Source organism: Diabrotica virgifera, chromosome 8 (assembly GCF_917563875.1).
Source record: "Diabrotica virgifera virgifera chromosome 8, PGI_DIABVI_V3a".
Taxonomy (NCBI): Eukaryota; Metazoa; Arthropoda; class Insecta; order Coleoptera; family Chrysomelidae; genus Diabrotica; species Diabrotica virgifera.
Genome location: NC_065450.1, coordinates 40,623,713 through 40,640,673, shown reverse-complemented (window position 1 = coordinate 40,640,673; position 16,961 = coordinate 40,623,713). Strand labels below are relative to the sequence as shown.

The following is a 16,961-nucleotide window of genomic DNA, read 5'->3' as shown; positions in this document are numbered from 1 at the left end:
TGACCTTACTATGATCAAATATTCGTTTTATATATAATGTAATTTTCGTGTGAAAGTCCTTTGTGTTCGTTCTTGATGTTTAACTTTTCTGGATACAAAAATAACCAACAGCATATTGAACAATTTTTTACACAGACAGACAAGGTTTTTTCCAACCAATAAAAAACTACATAAGAAACAGAAGTATTTCATATCATAAATGGAACCCATCTCTCTTCATAGTGGTATTTTGACCTTTTTTACCATAGCTCCGAAGATGGCTTTATTAGCCGAAAGCGCTCAGCTAAGAATTATTAATTTTACACACTTCAAAATACACTTCTCCCCCTTTTACCTGCTAAAGAAATAAGACTACACTTTGAATATACACATAAAATACTTACATGAAAACGAACAATAACCATCGTCGTTTGTAATGAACGCTAGATTTTACGATTAAGCAGTTTTATATCGTTTCAAAACAAACCCACACAATCGTGTGGCTACGTGCTGAAAGGGTTAAGTCTGTTCTGTCGGACAAAATACATGTGCCGTTTTCATGGTCTGGCCGTTCCAAATTTTTAACCTGTTCCACAATTAAAACTTCCCCTGTTCCAGTGTTCCCATATATCAAAGTTTCTCCAACTAGACACCCTTAAGCTATTAAAAAATTTTCAGCTTGCTATTAATCAACTTTTTTTTCATACGCGGGATCCAAACCTAAGTGGGAAGACCACGAAAACCATGGAATGACAACTTACTGGAGGCACATTGAAAAACAGACAGTCATGTCTACACAAGAAGAAGAAGAAGGAGACATTAATATTGGTGACAAAGCAAGATAATATTTTTATTTTACTTGAATATGAGCTACACAATTTTTCCAAATGTCACTTTTGACTTGTAAGTATATATATATTGTATTAAAACAGAAAATAGTGAAGAATTACAAAGAATGATGAAGCACTAGATAGTGAATCGACAAAGATGGGACTGAACATCGCTTACAGTAAAACAAAAGCCATGACCAATCAACAAGGAGAACCAATAATTACAGTGGCACAAACAAGAATAAAGCAAGTAAAAGAGATATTCTAGGACAAATTACTAAATTAAATAAAAAAAATCAGACCGAAGAAATAAAAAAAAAATAATAAGATTGGCCTGGGCATCACTCGGAAAACTGTCTTTAATTCTAAAGAAAAAAAATACCCCCAATACCTAAAATCAAGAGTCTTCAATCAATGTACACTACCTCTCCTCATATATGGCTCTTAGACATGGACATATACAAAGGAAAATATGGAAAAAATACAAATATGAAACATGAAAAATTCCATTAATTACATTATCCAATCAGCGGACTGAGCAAATTGACGTCATTAAATCTCGCATAATATATGGGACATCCTGTATAAACAATACAGTTATTAAAATTTAAAATTGATCATTAAAAGTATATAATAATTACAAATGCAATTTAATGTGCTTATTCATTTTTTAAGTACTAAAGAAATGAGACAAAAAATGTATTATAAAAATAAAATAATTGTAAGTTATGACGACGACACTGTTTATATAGTGTTTTTATTGCTTGCCGCCTTTGAAACATGAGAAGGTATTTTGACCAGATAACGATATAGTCTAAGAGCTAGTGAACCTTTTGACTAACGGTCGTCCTGTAAAGCTAGAAATTTGTAGAGTGATAATTCATAGCACACCAAAGCTAAAAACCATGACCTGGCAGGCCTCAGCGGTGCACGTGTATCTACCAGGTGAATCGAAAAGTGCAAATTTAGGGGGTAAAATAAACTTTCTCCTGTAAGGTTTAAATTTAAGTATGTGTTTGAGTAAGTCATTTAAAAGAAATGTGTAAAATGACAGGCGATTCTGAAGAGCATAAGACCTTGCCAGGCGAGGGGAAAGATTAGGGGTTTTTCCTAAATTTATTTTTTTTGCATCGAACAAATTTTTTTTAAGTTTTTTGAATCATTCCAAACAGAAAAGGTCTTTGGTGATTTTTCTCTTAAGTTAATAGTTTTTGTTATATAAGCGATTGAAAATTTTGAAAATTGCGAAATCGACCATTTTTAACCCCAAATCGGATATTTATCTAAAAATCTCAAAGTTGCCAAGGTAGGTAGATATTCTTTAAACATTGATTGATGAAATCCCAAAGAGTTTTTTGCAATACAATATCGGAAACCCCTTTGTTTTTTAATTGCTAATCAAGCGGACGCTTCACTGTAGTATAAGTGAGGACGTTTGAGTTGGCATAAATTCATTATCTCGAGAATTGGCAAATTTCAAGAGCAATCTTCAGACAGGTCGATTTTTATTTTTAAATTAGGACTTTTTGGCATATATATAATACTAGTGACGTCATCCATCTGAGCGTGATGACGTAATCGATGATTTTTTTAAATGAGAGTAGGGGTTGTGTGATAGCTCATTTGAAAGGTTATTTAATTCTCTATTCACTAATATAAACAATAACATAATTATTTATACAGGGTGTACAAAAAATTTTTTTTTATTAAATTAACTTTGATTAAATTTGACAAATAGAAGAAAAAATTTTTTTTGTACACCCTGTATAAATAATTATGTTAATGTTTATATTACTGAATAGAGAATTAAATAACCTTTCAAATGAGCTATCACACAACCCCTACTCTTATTTAAAAAAAAATCTATTACGTCATCACGCCCAGATGGATGACGTCACTAGTATTATATATATACCAAAAAGTCCTAATTCAAAAATAAAAATCGACCTGTCTGAGGATTTCTCTTCAAATTTGCCCATTCTCGAGATAATGAATTTATGCAAGCTCAAACGTCCTCAATTATACTACAGTGTAGCGCCCGCTTGATTAGCAATTAAAAAAACAAAGCGGTTTTCGATATTTTATTGCAAAAAACTCTTCGGGATTTCATCAATCAATGTTTAAGGAATATCTGCGTACCTTGCCAATATTGAAATTTTTAGATAAATGTCCGATTTGGGTTAAAAATGGCCGATTTCGCAATTTTCAAAATTTTCAATCGCTTATATAACAAAAACTATTAACTTAAGAGAAAAATAACTAAGGACCTTTTCTGTTTGGAATGATTCAAAAAGCCTAAAAAAAATTTGTTCGATGCAAAAAGAATAATTTTAGGAAAAACCCCTAATCTTTCCCCTCGCCTGGCAAGGTCTTATGCTCTTCAGAATCGCCTGTCATTGTACACATTTCTTCTAAATGACTTACTCAAACACATACTTAAATTTAAACCTTACAGGAGAAAGTTTATTTTACCCCCTAAATTTGCACTTTTCGATTCACCTGGTAGATACACGTGCACCGCTGAGGCCTGCCAGGTCATGGTTTTTAGCTTTGGTGTGCTATGAATTATCACTCTACAAATTTTTAGCCTTACAGGACGACCGTTAGTCAAAAGGTTCACTAGCTCTTAGACTAATATGATTTGAGCCTAAGCACTTCCGAACAATTTGACCAATTACTCTTCAGTATTGCCCAATAAGATACGTTAGAAAGTAATAAGCCACACCCGCGTCCATGTGGACTAATACAAGGAGTGATCAATTTTGAAGCAAGCAAATGTATATATGGTTTATCTTTATTTCTATGCTCCTCGTAGAATTACTGACCGGACCCCAAAAATGCTTCTGGTCCAACTGACATCGTAAGAACCGTAGCTTAGTTTGTCAAATGCCGCCCATAACTGTCTAACTCGTCTTTTGGTCTCTGCTGTTTGATTTTCCTTGTTAACACGTTGACGGACAGAACGTCTATAGACGTCTAATGGACAGTGATAGTGTGACGTCAAAACGTCAAAAGTTTTCCAAACATGTTGTGTCTAGGTATACGCTAACGTGTACGCAAATAAAAAAAGTTAGGTAGAATTAAACGTCATAACAAATATTTTTCTATCAAACAACCACTAAACATATCAAAATAGGGTGTATCAAAATATACAGTCACTGCCCACGCTAAATAGTCACCAGCTTGATGAAGTTTAACTTTTTTATTTTCGTACATTTTAGCGTGTACCTAGACACAACGTATTTGGAAACCTTTTTTGACGTTTTGACGTCACGACTATCGCGGTCCATTTCGATTGATGTAATGTGACATAACGTCTATAGACGTTTCATTTTCCCTATTCTACTTTGCAAAATACATATAGTGTCACAACACTTGCTTACACACTTGACGCACTCTCCGTCAACGTGTTGAATTTTATAATTTATGTAACGGAATATCCCAGTTGATTGATTGACAAAAATTATTCTATGTGAGTTATGTGATTTTTTTAAGTTTGGGGCTTTGTGAAACCCATATTATTAAATTGCAAATAAAATGTGACAACTGTCAGATTTAACTAAAATGCCATGTTAGAATAAGGGCCGGTTGTTCGAACGCTAGTCAAAAATGATCATTATCAAATATTTAATTACTGTCACCAACTGTCAATGTCAACTTTGATTGGGTTGCTGAAAACATAATTATTGATTACAATTATGAAATTAGTTAATCAATTATGTTAATAATTGTTATGTTAATTGATTAACTAATCTCATAATTATAATCAATTATGTTTTCAGCAACCCAATCAAAGTTGACATTGACAGTTGGTGACAGTAATTAAATATTTGATAGTGATCATTGTTGATTAGCGTTCGAACAACCGGCCCTTAATGTCATAAATGTGTATTTATCACGGACTAACCTTTTTTTTTACATTTGTGACACACTGAAAAATGCTCATGAAAAGAACCATATTAAGCTTAAGATGTACTTTAAGCTTAAACATAAATATAAATCCTTATGCTGGGGCCACACTAGCGTCTAATAATGTTAATTATCGCATTATTTGACATATTTCTAATGCAAATAATGCGATAATTATTAACGGTATTAGACGCTAGTGTGGCCCCAGCATAAAAAAATAAGCTGAGCTGGGCTAAGCTAGATCTTAAGATTTGTTGGTGCAACCAAGCATGAGTCATTTTCAGTTTGTGGACTATATGGTTGTTAAAAGCCAATGTTTCGGTTCCAAGTATATTTGCTTATTTTTGCTGTCATGATATTTTAATGATATACAGGGTGTCCAGAAATTCTACCGACAAACGAAGAAAATTTTAGAAAATTTTTTTAGAAAAATCGATTTGCAAATTTTTCTCTATTTGAATTTCCAAAAAAAAATTCAAAAACAAACTATTTAGAAATCCGAAAACTGGTACGTTTATTTATATTTCAGAGGTGAATCGATTTTATTAATAGCGAATTTCTAGTATGAGTCATATGCGTTCGTTTTGGGTATGTCAACGGTTATTTTATCGCGTAACTTTTAGTACTAGAATAAGTCACAACTTAATAATCTAGAGTCAAAAATGCTTAAAAGTTAAAGACAAAAAAGTTTAAAAGTTATGCGATAAAATAACCGTTGCCCTACCCAAAACGGACGCCTATGATCGGTACTAGAAATTGGCAATGTATGGAAACAATTTATCTCTGGAAGATAAATGTACGTACTGATTTTCGATTTTCTAAATTGAAGCGTTCTGGAGGTATTTAAGAAAAACTAATTACAAGACGCCATCTTCAAAGAGCTCTAGCTTCCTTAGGAAGGATTTTCGGACTAAGTGAATTGAGCTTGTCTTAAAATTATCTGAAGAATCTCCTGTCTTCGTTTGTCGGTAGAGTTTCTGGACACCCTGTATATTGTATAATGATAGGAAGGAGGTAGGATATTTTTGTTAAGAAAGAACAGTTTTTCATAGTAGTTTAAGAGCTAGTGAACCCTCCGACTAACGGTCTTCTTGTAAAGCTAGAAATTTGTACAGTGATAATTCATAGCACACCAAGGCTAAAAACCTGGCTAAACACATGACCTGGCAGGCATCAGGCTTGTACGTGTATCTACCAAGTGAATCGAAAGTGCATAGTTTATGGGAAAAATAAACTTTCTCCTGTAAAGTTTAAATTTAAGTATGTGTTTGAGTAAGTCATTTAGAAGAAATGTGTACAATGACAGGCGATTCCGAAGAGCATAAGACCTTGCCAGGCGAGGGGAAAGATTAGGGGTTTTTCCTAAAATTATTTTTTTTGCATCGAACAAAGTTTTTTTTTTGGTTTTTTGGATCATTCCAAACAGAAAAGGTTTTTAGTGATTTTTCTCTTAGGTTAATAGTTTTTGTTATATAAGAGATTAAAAATTTTGAAAATTGCGAAATCGGCCATTTTTAACCCTAAATTAGACATTTAACTAAAACTTTCAGTGTTGCCAAGGTAGGTAGATATTCGTTAAACATTGATTGGTGAAATCCCGAAGAGTTTTTTGCAATACAAAATATAGAAAACCCCTTTGTTTTTTAATTACTAATCAAGCGGGCGCGACACTGTAGTATAAGTGAAGACGTTTGAGTTTGCATAAATTCATTATCTCGAGAAAGGGCACATTTGAAGAGAAATCCTTAGACAGGTCGATTTTTATTCTTAAATTAGGAGTTTTTGGCATATATATAGTACTATTGACGTCATCCATCTGGACGTGATGACGTAATCGATGAATTTTTTAAATGAGAGTGGGGGTTGCGTGATACCTCATTTGAAAGGTTATTTAATTTTTTATTCAGTAATATAAACAATAACATAATTGTTTGTACAGGGTGAACAAAAAAATTTTTTTATTAAATTAATTTAGACAAAAAGAAGAAAAAAAATTTTTGTACACCCTGTGTAAATAATTATGATAAGGTTTATATTACTGCATAGAGAATTAAATATCCTTTCAAATGAGCTATCACACAAGCTCTACTCTCATTTAAAAAAATCATCGATTATGTCATCACGCCCAGATGGATGACGTCACTAGTACTATATATATGCCAAAAAGTCCTAATTTAAGAATAAAAATCGACCTATCTAAGGATTTCTCTTCAGATTTGCCATTTCTCGAGATAATCAATTTATGCAAACTCAAACGTCTTCACTTATACTACAGTGTCTCGCCCGCTTGATTAGGAATTAAAAAACAAAGGGGTTTTCGATATTGTATTGCAAAACCTCTTCGAGATTTCATCAATCAATGTTTAAAAAATATCTACCTACCTTGGCAATATTGAAATTTTTAGTAAAATGTCCGATTTAGGGTTAAAATGGCCGATATCGCAATTTTCAACTTTTTTAATCGCTTATAGGTATAACAAAAACTATTAACCTAAGAGAAAAGTCACTAAAGACCCTTTCTGTTTGGAATGATTCAACAAACCTAAAAAAACTTTGTTCGAGGCAAAAAAAATAATTTTAGGAAAAACACCGAATCTTTCCCCTCGCCTGGCAAGGTCTTATGCTCTTCAGAATCGCCTGTCATTGTACACATTTCTTCTAAATGACTTACTCAAACACATACTTAAATTTAAACTTTAAATTTTTAAACACGGGAGAAAGTTTATTTTACCCCCTAAATTTGCACTGTTCGATTCACCTGGTAGATACTCGTGCAGGGCTGATGCCTGCCAGGTCATGGTTTTTAGCCTTGGTGTGCTATGAATTATCACTATACAAATTTCTAGCCCTACAGGAAAACCGTTAGTCGGAGGGTTCACTAGCTCTTAGACTATAGGATATCAAATAGATACTTTATGTAAAATATTTCACATTTTTTTTATTACACTGAATTCACGTGATATGGGTAGCGAGTAGGAACTCTTTAAATTATTGAAGATAGTCCTATCAGGGAAAATGAATCAATCCCTGCCCCTCGCAGATTCCGGGGGTTTCCTGACCCGGGAAACGAGCACCTGTTTAGGGTCCCTTGTCCAGGGTTACGGATGAAGTCCACAACGGCAGACATGGCGGAGAAGCGGAGCTTCGGTACGGTGTGAATGGCGGAAGTGGCAACCCTCGATTATAGGGGTAATATAGAATCAAAACCGTAGCGTCTGACCCAGAATGGACGGCTACGAACAGCGTCTGACCCAGAGTGGGCGGCTGATAATAAAACTCACCAACCCGTCTAGCCAGCGTGATGTTTTAAGGCTACTCATCCTTCCAACTACATAGAAATGGCGAATACTAAAACGAACGGATATGGTCCCCAGGTGGGTACGGTATGTTTTGCCAATTCCCACACCCAGAAAAGGGTCTGCCTCGTGGAATCTGGGGGAGGCAAGAATTCGCCTGAATTGGGATACACAGCATCTCAGTAAACATCATATTAAAAATAAACCTTTTAATAATTAAATGCCCGTGGTAATGGTTGTTTTAATAAATACGATTAACCTAGTTTTTGCATCGATGCATGCTAGTATTTGATACAAGGTCGAGTTGCAATAATATTCAGTGGGTGTTTATTAACAGTCAGCACTTTGAATCACGGTCACCTCGGCTTACCAAAACAGTAAATAAACAATAACCGACTTTAATTGTATTTTTACGAGAACAGATAAATGAATTAGCAGTTGAGATTCGACGGGGTAACATCGATTTCAAGTACATCATATACCACCAGTTACTTTCTGTGATATATTTAACGTGTCAACGAACTATATTTACTACATCAACCCTCATAGTCGGGGTAACACCCCTAAGTATCCAGGGTGGCTCAGAAGGCGGGAGCCAACATACTTAGTACACACAAAATGCACATCGGAACATATAACATCAGAACGATGAGGACAGAAGATAACCTAGAAGTGTTGCAAGAAGAACTTAAGACCATAAAATGGGACGTAGTAGGCTTATTCGAGACAAAGCTTAAAGGCGAAGAAACGACTCTACTAAAATCAGGGCACACTTTTTACCAATACAATTCAGGAAATAGCCAAGGTATAGGAGGCGTAGGCTTTTTGGTACATAAAACAATTGAAAACTTGGTAACTAAATTCCAAGCGATTTCTAATAGAGTTATCTATCTGGTAATAAAACTAAATTGTAGATACAGCATTCAAATAATCCATTGTTATGCGCCAACTTCTTCTGCAGATGATGAAGAGGTAGAACAACTTTATAAAGACATTACAAGAGCCGGAAACCTAGAGAAAACATATTACGTAATAATTACGGGAGATTTCAACGCTAAAATAGGAAAGAACGAAAATAACAACGACAACGAATATATTGGAAATTTTGGACAGGGAAGTAGAAATCACAGGGGTGATATGCTCGCAAACTTCCTCAGAAAAGAAAAGCTATTCTGCTTAAACACATTCTACAAGAAAAAGATGCAGAGAAAATGGACGTGGCACAGCCCAGATGGCAAAGTAAAGAATGAAATTGACTTTATACTCTCTAACTTCAAAAACATTGCTAAAGATGTTACTGTACTAAATTCTGTCGACACTGGTAGTGACCATCGATTAGTTAGGGTGCGAATAGAAGTAAATACGAAATTCGATAGAAGAAAATTATTAACACAGGATAAATTACCAAACATAGAAGCACTCGAAATGAATCAAGAGGAATATCAAAGTGAACTAAAAAAGAAACTAGGACCTTTACCAGTATTCAACACGAAAGATATAAATGAAGTAACACAAAAATTAACGAATGACATAACATCAACTACAAGAAAGATCTGTGGTAAAAATAAAAATCCGAGAAAAACGAAACTTAAACAAACAACACTGGATTTAATGGAAGAAAGAAGAGGAACATCTAAAGAATTACCAGAATATAAGGCTATCAACAATAAAGTTAAAAAGAGCATAAGGTCAGACTTGCGGGCTTATAAAACAAAACAAATATTGCAAACCATCGAAGACAATAGCAACATGAGAGTATTGAAATCAAATTTAACTAAAGGAAAATCGAAGATAACTAAAATCAAAAACCAACAGGGGAATACGGTCACAGAAAAAACTCAAATACTGAAGGAAATACAAACGTTCTTCAAGAATCTTTATACATCCACTATACAGAACCCCGGAACAGACCATAGAACAATTCTAAACGTCGGCTCGGAAACTCTCCCTAAAATAACTTCTTCGGAAATTAGACATGCCTTACAGCAAATGAAGAATAAAAAAGCTCCTGGCGAGGGTCATATAACGTCTGAAATGTTAAAAATGGGTGGCAACACCGTTGTAGAGGTTGTGGAAGTCTTGCTGAATAGGTGTCTGATAGAGAAAAGAATACCCAATCTGTGGGAAAACGCCGAAATAATACTTTTACACAAGAAAGGAGACAATACTAATATTGAAAACTACAGGCCTATAAGTTTGTTGTCACATTTATACAAATTGCTAACAAGAATAATAACCAACCGCATAACACAAAAACTTGATTTACATCAACCGGTTGAACAGGCGGGATTTCGAAAAGGGTTTGGTACTAACGATCACTTACAAACCGTCAGAACACTGGTAGAAAAAACCACAGAATATAATGTACCCTTACATATGGCATTTATTAACTTTCACAAGGCTTTCGGTAGTATTGAAACCTGGTCCTTTTTGTCAGCCCTCAGGGATGCTCGAATAGACTCACGGTACACTACACTCATTAAAAACATTTATGAACAGGCCACATTTCACATCAAAACCAATGAAGACCAAAAAACCGAAAAAATACGCCTTGGTAAAGGTATTAGAAAAGGTGATACTATTTCACCAAAACTTTTTACCTTAGCATTGGAAAATGTATTCAAACAGCTCGACTGGGAGGAAAAAGGTCTAAAAATTGATGGTGTACATTTGAGTCATTTGAGGTTTGCGGACGACATAGTATTATTCAGTACAGATATCAAGGAACTGGAGCAAATGATGAAGGAACTAAACCAGCAGTCAAATAAAATAGGTCTCAAAATGAATCTTCAGAAAAAAAAATAATGAGTAATGTACAAACTAATCTTGTTATTGACAACGTCAGTCTTGAAAATGTAGACCACTATATATATCTTGGACATACCATTAAAATCGGCAAAGAAAACCAAATAGCCGAAATAAAAAGACGCATACAATTGTCTTGGGTAGCTTTCGGCAAGTTAAGCTTTATCTTGAAGAATAGAGATATACCAATGTGTCTAAAACGAAGAGTTTATGACAAATGTATCTTGCCTGTAACTACATATGGACTGGAGACCATGGCCTTTACAAAGAAAACCTTAGAGTAGCTCAGTACAACTCAAAGAGCGATGGAGAGGGCCATGCTAGGGATTAGTTTGAGAGACAAAATTCGAAATATCGACATTCGTGAAAGAACAAAGATTACTGATGTCGCAGAACGTATAGCAAGGCTCAAGTAGCAATGGGTCGGACATGTTGCCCGAGATAATCCCGAAAAATGGACACAGAGACTAACAAACTGGAGACCAAGAGAGAACAGGCGATTAGTAGGCAGACCGCAGAAGAGGTGGGCAGATGATATCAAACAAGTCGCGGGCAAACAGTGGATGAGAATTGCCAAGAGTAGAAATCGATGGAAGCAAATGGAAGAGGCCTATGTCCAGCAGTGGACGAACACAGGCTGAAGAAGAAGAAGAAGAAGAAGAAGATTCACATGATATTGAAAGGGTTACATAATATGTATTTTGTTTTAGAAACTTTAAGAAAATACGGCGTTTTACCATTTTTAGACAGAGAAGCTGTCAACGATTATCGTCTTGAAAGTACAGATCTAGTCATTGAAAAGGGAATGACAGTTTATATTCATTTATTTGCGTTTATGAGGGATCCCAAATATTTTCCATATCCTCTAAAATTTGACCCTGAAAGACTTGCTGATAAAAATTTTAACACAGATGAGCTGCTCTATTTTCCATTCGGAGATAGGCCAAAAGCTTGCATAGGTGAGTATTTATTTTTAATATATTTTGTAGATCTTTATCTGATGTGTCATGGTACTGTACAGGATTTATATTCGCATCCAAAAAATAAGAGTAATCCATACCGATTTAATTTTTAAAGTCTCAAACCAATATAATTTACATGTACTGTTTACATTAAGTAAATGGGTGACATTGCTTCTGCAATGTAGGCCACTCGTTTTGAAAACAACGGAGTCAGCAATAATGTTACTATTAGTATTTTCACGGTCACATTCAGGTGTAGTCAATCAAAACAAAACAATTACGATTTATTTATAGATACGGAGAAAGTAAAGAAGAGATTTTTCATTATTCAGACATCGACGTGGTTAGATCAGAGACGTTGTACACCAACTAGTTACTGTCGTATTTAGTGTTCTAGATAAATATATTCTGATAAATAGTGTTTCAACTTAATCAACCCCATCATCGTGGGTAACAACCCCCGTACCACCATATGGCGATCCTGCCACCATAGTACATAGACATAGCGGACGTTCAAAATAATAAACGTAACAAGAAAAAAATACTCCTCTAAAAAGGCTTCTTCTTCTTCTGAACCTTGTTACGTCCATGTTTGGAAATAGGCCTCTCCCAACTCCTTCCGTTGCTCTTTATCCTGAGCAACATATTTTTAATTTGTTCCGGCTATTGTTTTAATATCCTCAGCCCATTCCATCTGTGGTCTTCCTCTTGGTCGTTTACTTTTGTAACGTCTCCAATGTTGTATTGTGGCTTTCCAACGTTGGTGTTTTTGTCTAGCAGTGCTGCCTGCGAAGCTTCAATTATGTTTGATAATTTTTGTTGTTATATCCTCGACTTTTGTTTTTGATCTCACCCAATCGTTCTTTTTTTTATCTGACAGTCGTAAACCTAACATTGTTTTTTCCATTGATGTTTTTGTTGTAGCTATTTTATACTCATATTTGCCTTGGTTAGGGTCCAGATTTGGTATCCATATGTCATGATAGGAAGGATGTACTGGTTGAACACTTTGCTTCTCAAGTATTGAGATATTTTGCGGTTCTTCAGTATCCAATTAAGTTTTTTAAATGCTACCCATGCTATTATTGCTTCTAGTAATTTATAGTTATATGTCTGGGGTCATCTGTATCTGTCAATACTTTTGGTTTTTTCAATGAGAAAAAAAAATAAATAAATAAAACAAAAAACAAAAACAGAAAAATAAGAATAGGAACGTGGAATATCAAAACACTTCTAAGACCAGGCAAAATGGAAGAGTTGGCAAAAGAAATGACAAAATACAAGATGGGAGTACTAGCGCTACAAGAAATAAGGTGGGCAGAAGAAGGGATGATTGCTAGAAGAAACTACACAATGTACTACGCAGGAGAAAGCAAACAGCAATGGAATGGCCTTTATAGTTAGTACTAGCGTAAGAGACGAGATTATTAACTTTAAAGCGGTTGATGGAGGAATATCATATATTAGAATGAAAAATAAACAAGTAAATTTACCACTAGTTAATATATATGCCCCTACAGAGAATGCTCCCGAAGAAGAAAAGAATAAATTCTATGAGAAACTTAAAGAATTGTACGAAGAAACACCAAAGAACGACATACTAATCCTTTTAGGACACTTCAACGCAAAGATAGGGAAAGAAGACACGAACAGAGAAATCGCAGGAAAAGAAACGATCTATCAAAATACGAATAACAATGGCAGTAGAATAGGTAATTTAGCAGCAGCAACCAATAATTTTATTATTAGCACCCAATTCAAGCACAAAAAAGAGCACAAAGTAACGTGGCTAATACCTGGAACAACATATTGAAACCAAATAGACCACATCCTAATTAAAAAAAAATGGAGAACAATTGTACAGAATGTAAGGTCTTACAGGGGAGCCAATGCTGATTCGGATCACATTTTGGTGATAGGCGACATGTAATTGAAGATACTTAAAGACAAAAACGACAGAAAGAAAAGAAAGGGGTAGAATCGGTCAAAACTAAATACAGATAATGCCAACACAAAATTCTACACTAAGTTGGAAAAAAAAAACTACTAGTCCTAAAACTATCGAACATAGATGCAACATGGGAAGACATAAAAGATAGTATCTTAACAACAGCCGAGGAGACGATAGGACTAATGGAAGACAATAAAAGAAAGGATTGGTACGATGAAGAATGCGAGCAAGCTAGTAAAGACAAGGAAAAGCAAGACACAGATGGGTGGTCACATGGAAACAAGAAGATCGCCTACACTATAAAGAGAAGCAGAAAGATTCAGACAAATATTGCAGAACTAAAAAGAAGAAATGGATTGAAGACTTAGTGCTGGAACTCGAAGCTAATAGTAATGATAATGCAAGACTATATAAACACATAAAAGCACAGAATAAAAAAAAGATACCGGCAAATATTGGAAAAAAGGAATGGGAAACACACTATAGACAATTGTTCAAAAAGAAAGACGATGCTGAAAATGCAGAAAATGAAGAACAAACAGAAAATAGGAGTGAAGAAAAATCAGAGCCTCCCTCATACAACGACCATAAACAGATTAAAGACAAGGAAAGCAGCAGGATCAGACGACATTATAAATGAGTTCTTCAAGAAAGGGGGAGAGGAACTAGCCCACAGAATCCACAAGCTGATAGAACGAATATGGGAAGAAGAACGCATGCCGAATGACTGGAATTGCGGTCTGATAAAATCAATCCCTAAAAAAGGCGGCAAGACAAAATGCGCTAACTACAGAGGAATCATGCTATTAAATTCAATCTACAAAATGTTAACTAATTTGATCAGACAAAGAATAGAAAAAGAAACGAGAACAAAAATAGGTGAATACCAACATGGATTCAGAGAAGGTAAGTCAACAGTAGATGCAATACACATTGTAACGCAAATCGTCGAAAAAATTTACGAGCACGGAATAGATCTACATTATACTGTTTATTGACTACAAGCAAGCCTTTGGCAGTGTAATATGGGAGGAGCTAATTAATGATATGAATCAACTAGGCATTCAAGAAAAACTAGTAAGTCTCACGAAAATGACGATAAAGGAATCCAAAGCACGAATCTTAACAAAGGAAGGCCCGTCAGATGAAGTACAAATGGAGGTAGGTGTCAGACAGGGAGACTCCCTGTCAACAACATTGTTTAACATTTCCATAGAGGGGGCAGTAAAAGCAGCGAAAATTATTGGAACTATTATCGAATCTTCAGCCCAACCGATAGTGTATGCAGACGATATTGCACTGGTTACTAGAGATTTAAAAACCATGCAGAATATAATATTAATACTAGATAAAGAAGCAAAGAAGAGAGGGCTAGTAATAAACCAAACCAAAACCAAATCCCTCAAGTTCTCAAGAGAGAATACGAACATCGAGAAAGAAATTAAGCTTGGTGCATATACGTTTGAAAGGCATCCTACTGGGACTACCAAAAATTTTTTAAAGAAAAGCACATTATTAAGATAACCAAATTAAAAATTTACAAGACTGCAATCAGGCCAGTGATCACCTATGGTGCAGAGATGATGTGCCTAACACAAGATGAAATGAGGTTAGAAATATTAGAGAGAAAGATAATTCGACGAATAATGGGACCGGTGAGGATAAGTGTAGGCGAATTTAGAAGATTTACCAATGAAGAAATTAAAGAAGTCATCCAGGGTGAAGACATAATCAAGCTCGTGAAGGCGCAAAGGCTCAGGTGGCTGGGACACACAGAAAGAGCTAACCCAGACTCTACGCTAAAGCGAATAACTGGCTGGAGACCAACAACAAAGAGACCAAAGGGAAGACATAAAAAAGGTGGAGAGATCAAGTCTTAGAAGACATAAAGAAGCTGAGAATCTACAATTGGAAGGAGCGCTGTAAGAACCGGAAAGAATGGAGGAAAATTGTAGACAGGGCCAAATCACACTAGCTGCTATAATAATAAAAGAAAACAGCGGACTGATTCTTCGCAATAAATGAATCAGGGAGCCCAAAAGGCGGCAAATACTCCGCCAGGAGTGAATAAGCCATGATGATTATCAATGAAACAATGAAACGAAATCAAGAGACGTATTAAATTTCAATTTTTTCAGAGAGCGCCATGAACACCCTTGTAGTTTCATTCCCGTTAGAAATCATCAGGAAGTGTATATATGGTTAAATCTGATTAAACTGAAACAAACCAAGCCGCCTAGTATTGAATCACGACAAAAAATTACGACAAAAATTATTTTAAAATAATTGAATTATTTTAATCCATAAAAGTATTTATTTTAATAATATTATTTTTTTAGGTAAGCGTTTAGGACTCTTGGCTCTAGGTGCATGTCTTTCACATGTTCTATTAAATTTTAAGATTGAGAAATGTGAATGATCAAGTTGAATTTGAACCAAAATCGTTTTGCCTCCTATCAAAATGTGGACTTCCAGTTATATTAACTCGCGTATCATAATTGTATGTAACTAATATAAGCATTTTTTACAGAAAATATTATCCGACTGTGTAATGTAAGGTATATAATATAATTATGTCAAAATATATGCAATTCTTTTAGAAAATATTCTAATATATTGATTAAACGTTACCACATAACTTATTTATTTTTGATCCTACAAAAGCCCGGATTCGAAAAGAGGGTAAACAGTTAATCATGGTAGTAGCAGTCAGGTTCACATGGAAGGGATCAGGAGATAGTTCATTTCATATAATTAGAAATCAGATTGACTATACATTTCCTGCTGCAGATATAGGTTCAGACCATAACCCTCTAATGGCTGATATCAAAGTGAAGCTCAGAAAAGTCCAAGAAAGCTCCATCATCATCATCATCATCATCATCATCATCATCATCATGGCATCTACACTCCTAGCGGGGTGATTGCCGTCCTCTTTGGGCTCTTCCGATTCATTTGTCGCGGTGAATCGGGGTGAACTAGTTTTACAATTGGTTGTGTGACTTGGCATCTTCTATAATTTTTCCCATTCCTTCCTGTTTTTGCTTGTGGTTACCCATTCTCTAACTCCCATCTTCTTAAGGTCCTCAACAATCTAGTTTTCCCATCTGGTTTTGGTCTTCCTCCTGGTCTGCCTGTTGAAGGTCTCCATTTATCTTTCAATATGTCCCATCCATCCGAGCCTCTGTGCCTTGATAAATCTAACGATGTCTTTTCCTTTCAAAAGTTC

General features: G+C 35.0%; 1 protein-coding gene across 1 annotated transcript; it reads left to right on the top strand.

Annotated features, from left to right (window-relative positions):
• Positions 1-11,275: 11,275 nt before the first annotated feature.
• LOC126889538 (cytochrome P450 6j1-like) lies at positions 11,276-16,331 on the top strand. The gene is made up of 2 exons (XM_050657892.1): positions 11,276-11,778; positions 16,072-16,331. The coding sequence occupies exons 1-2, from the start codon at positions 11,409-11,411 to the stop codon at positions 16,149-16,151; spliced, it is 450 nt and encodes a 149-aa protein (XP_050513849.1). The 5' UTR covers positions 11,276-11,408; the 3' UTR covers positions 16,152-16,331.
• Positions 16,332-16,961: the final 630 nt, after the last annotated feature.

Excerpts from the sequence above, each read along its gene's own strand:
- LOC126889538 (XM_050657892.1), top strand. The coding sequence starts at position 11,409 with ATGGAAGCAAATGGAAGAGGCCTATGTCCAGCAGTGGACGAACACAGG. Across the intron at positions 11,779-16,071 it reads TAGGCCAAAAGCTTGCATAG|GTAAGCGTTTAGGACTCTTG; the intron begins GTGAGTATTTAT and ends TTATTTTTTTAG.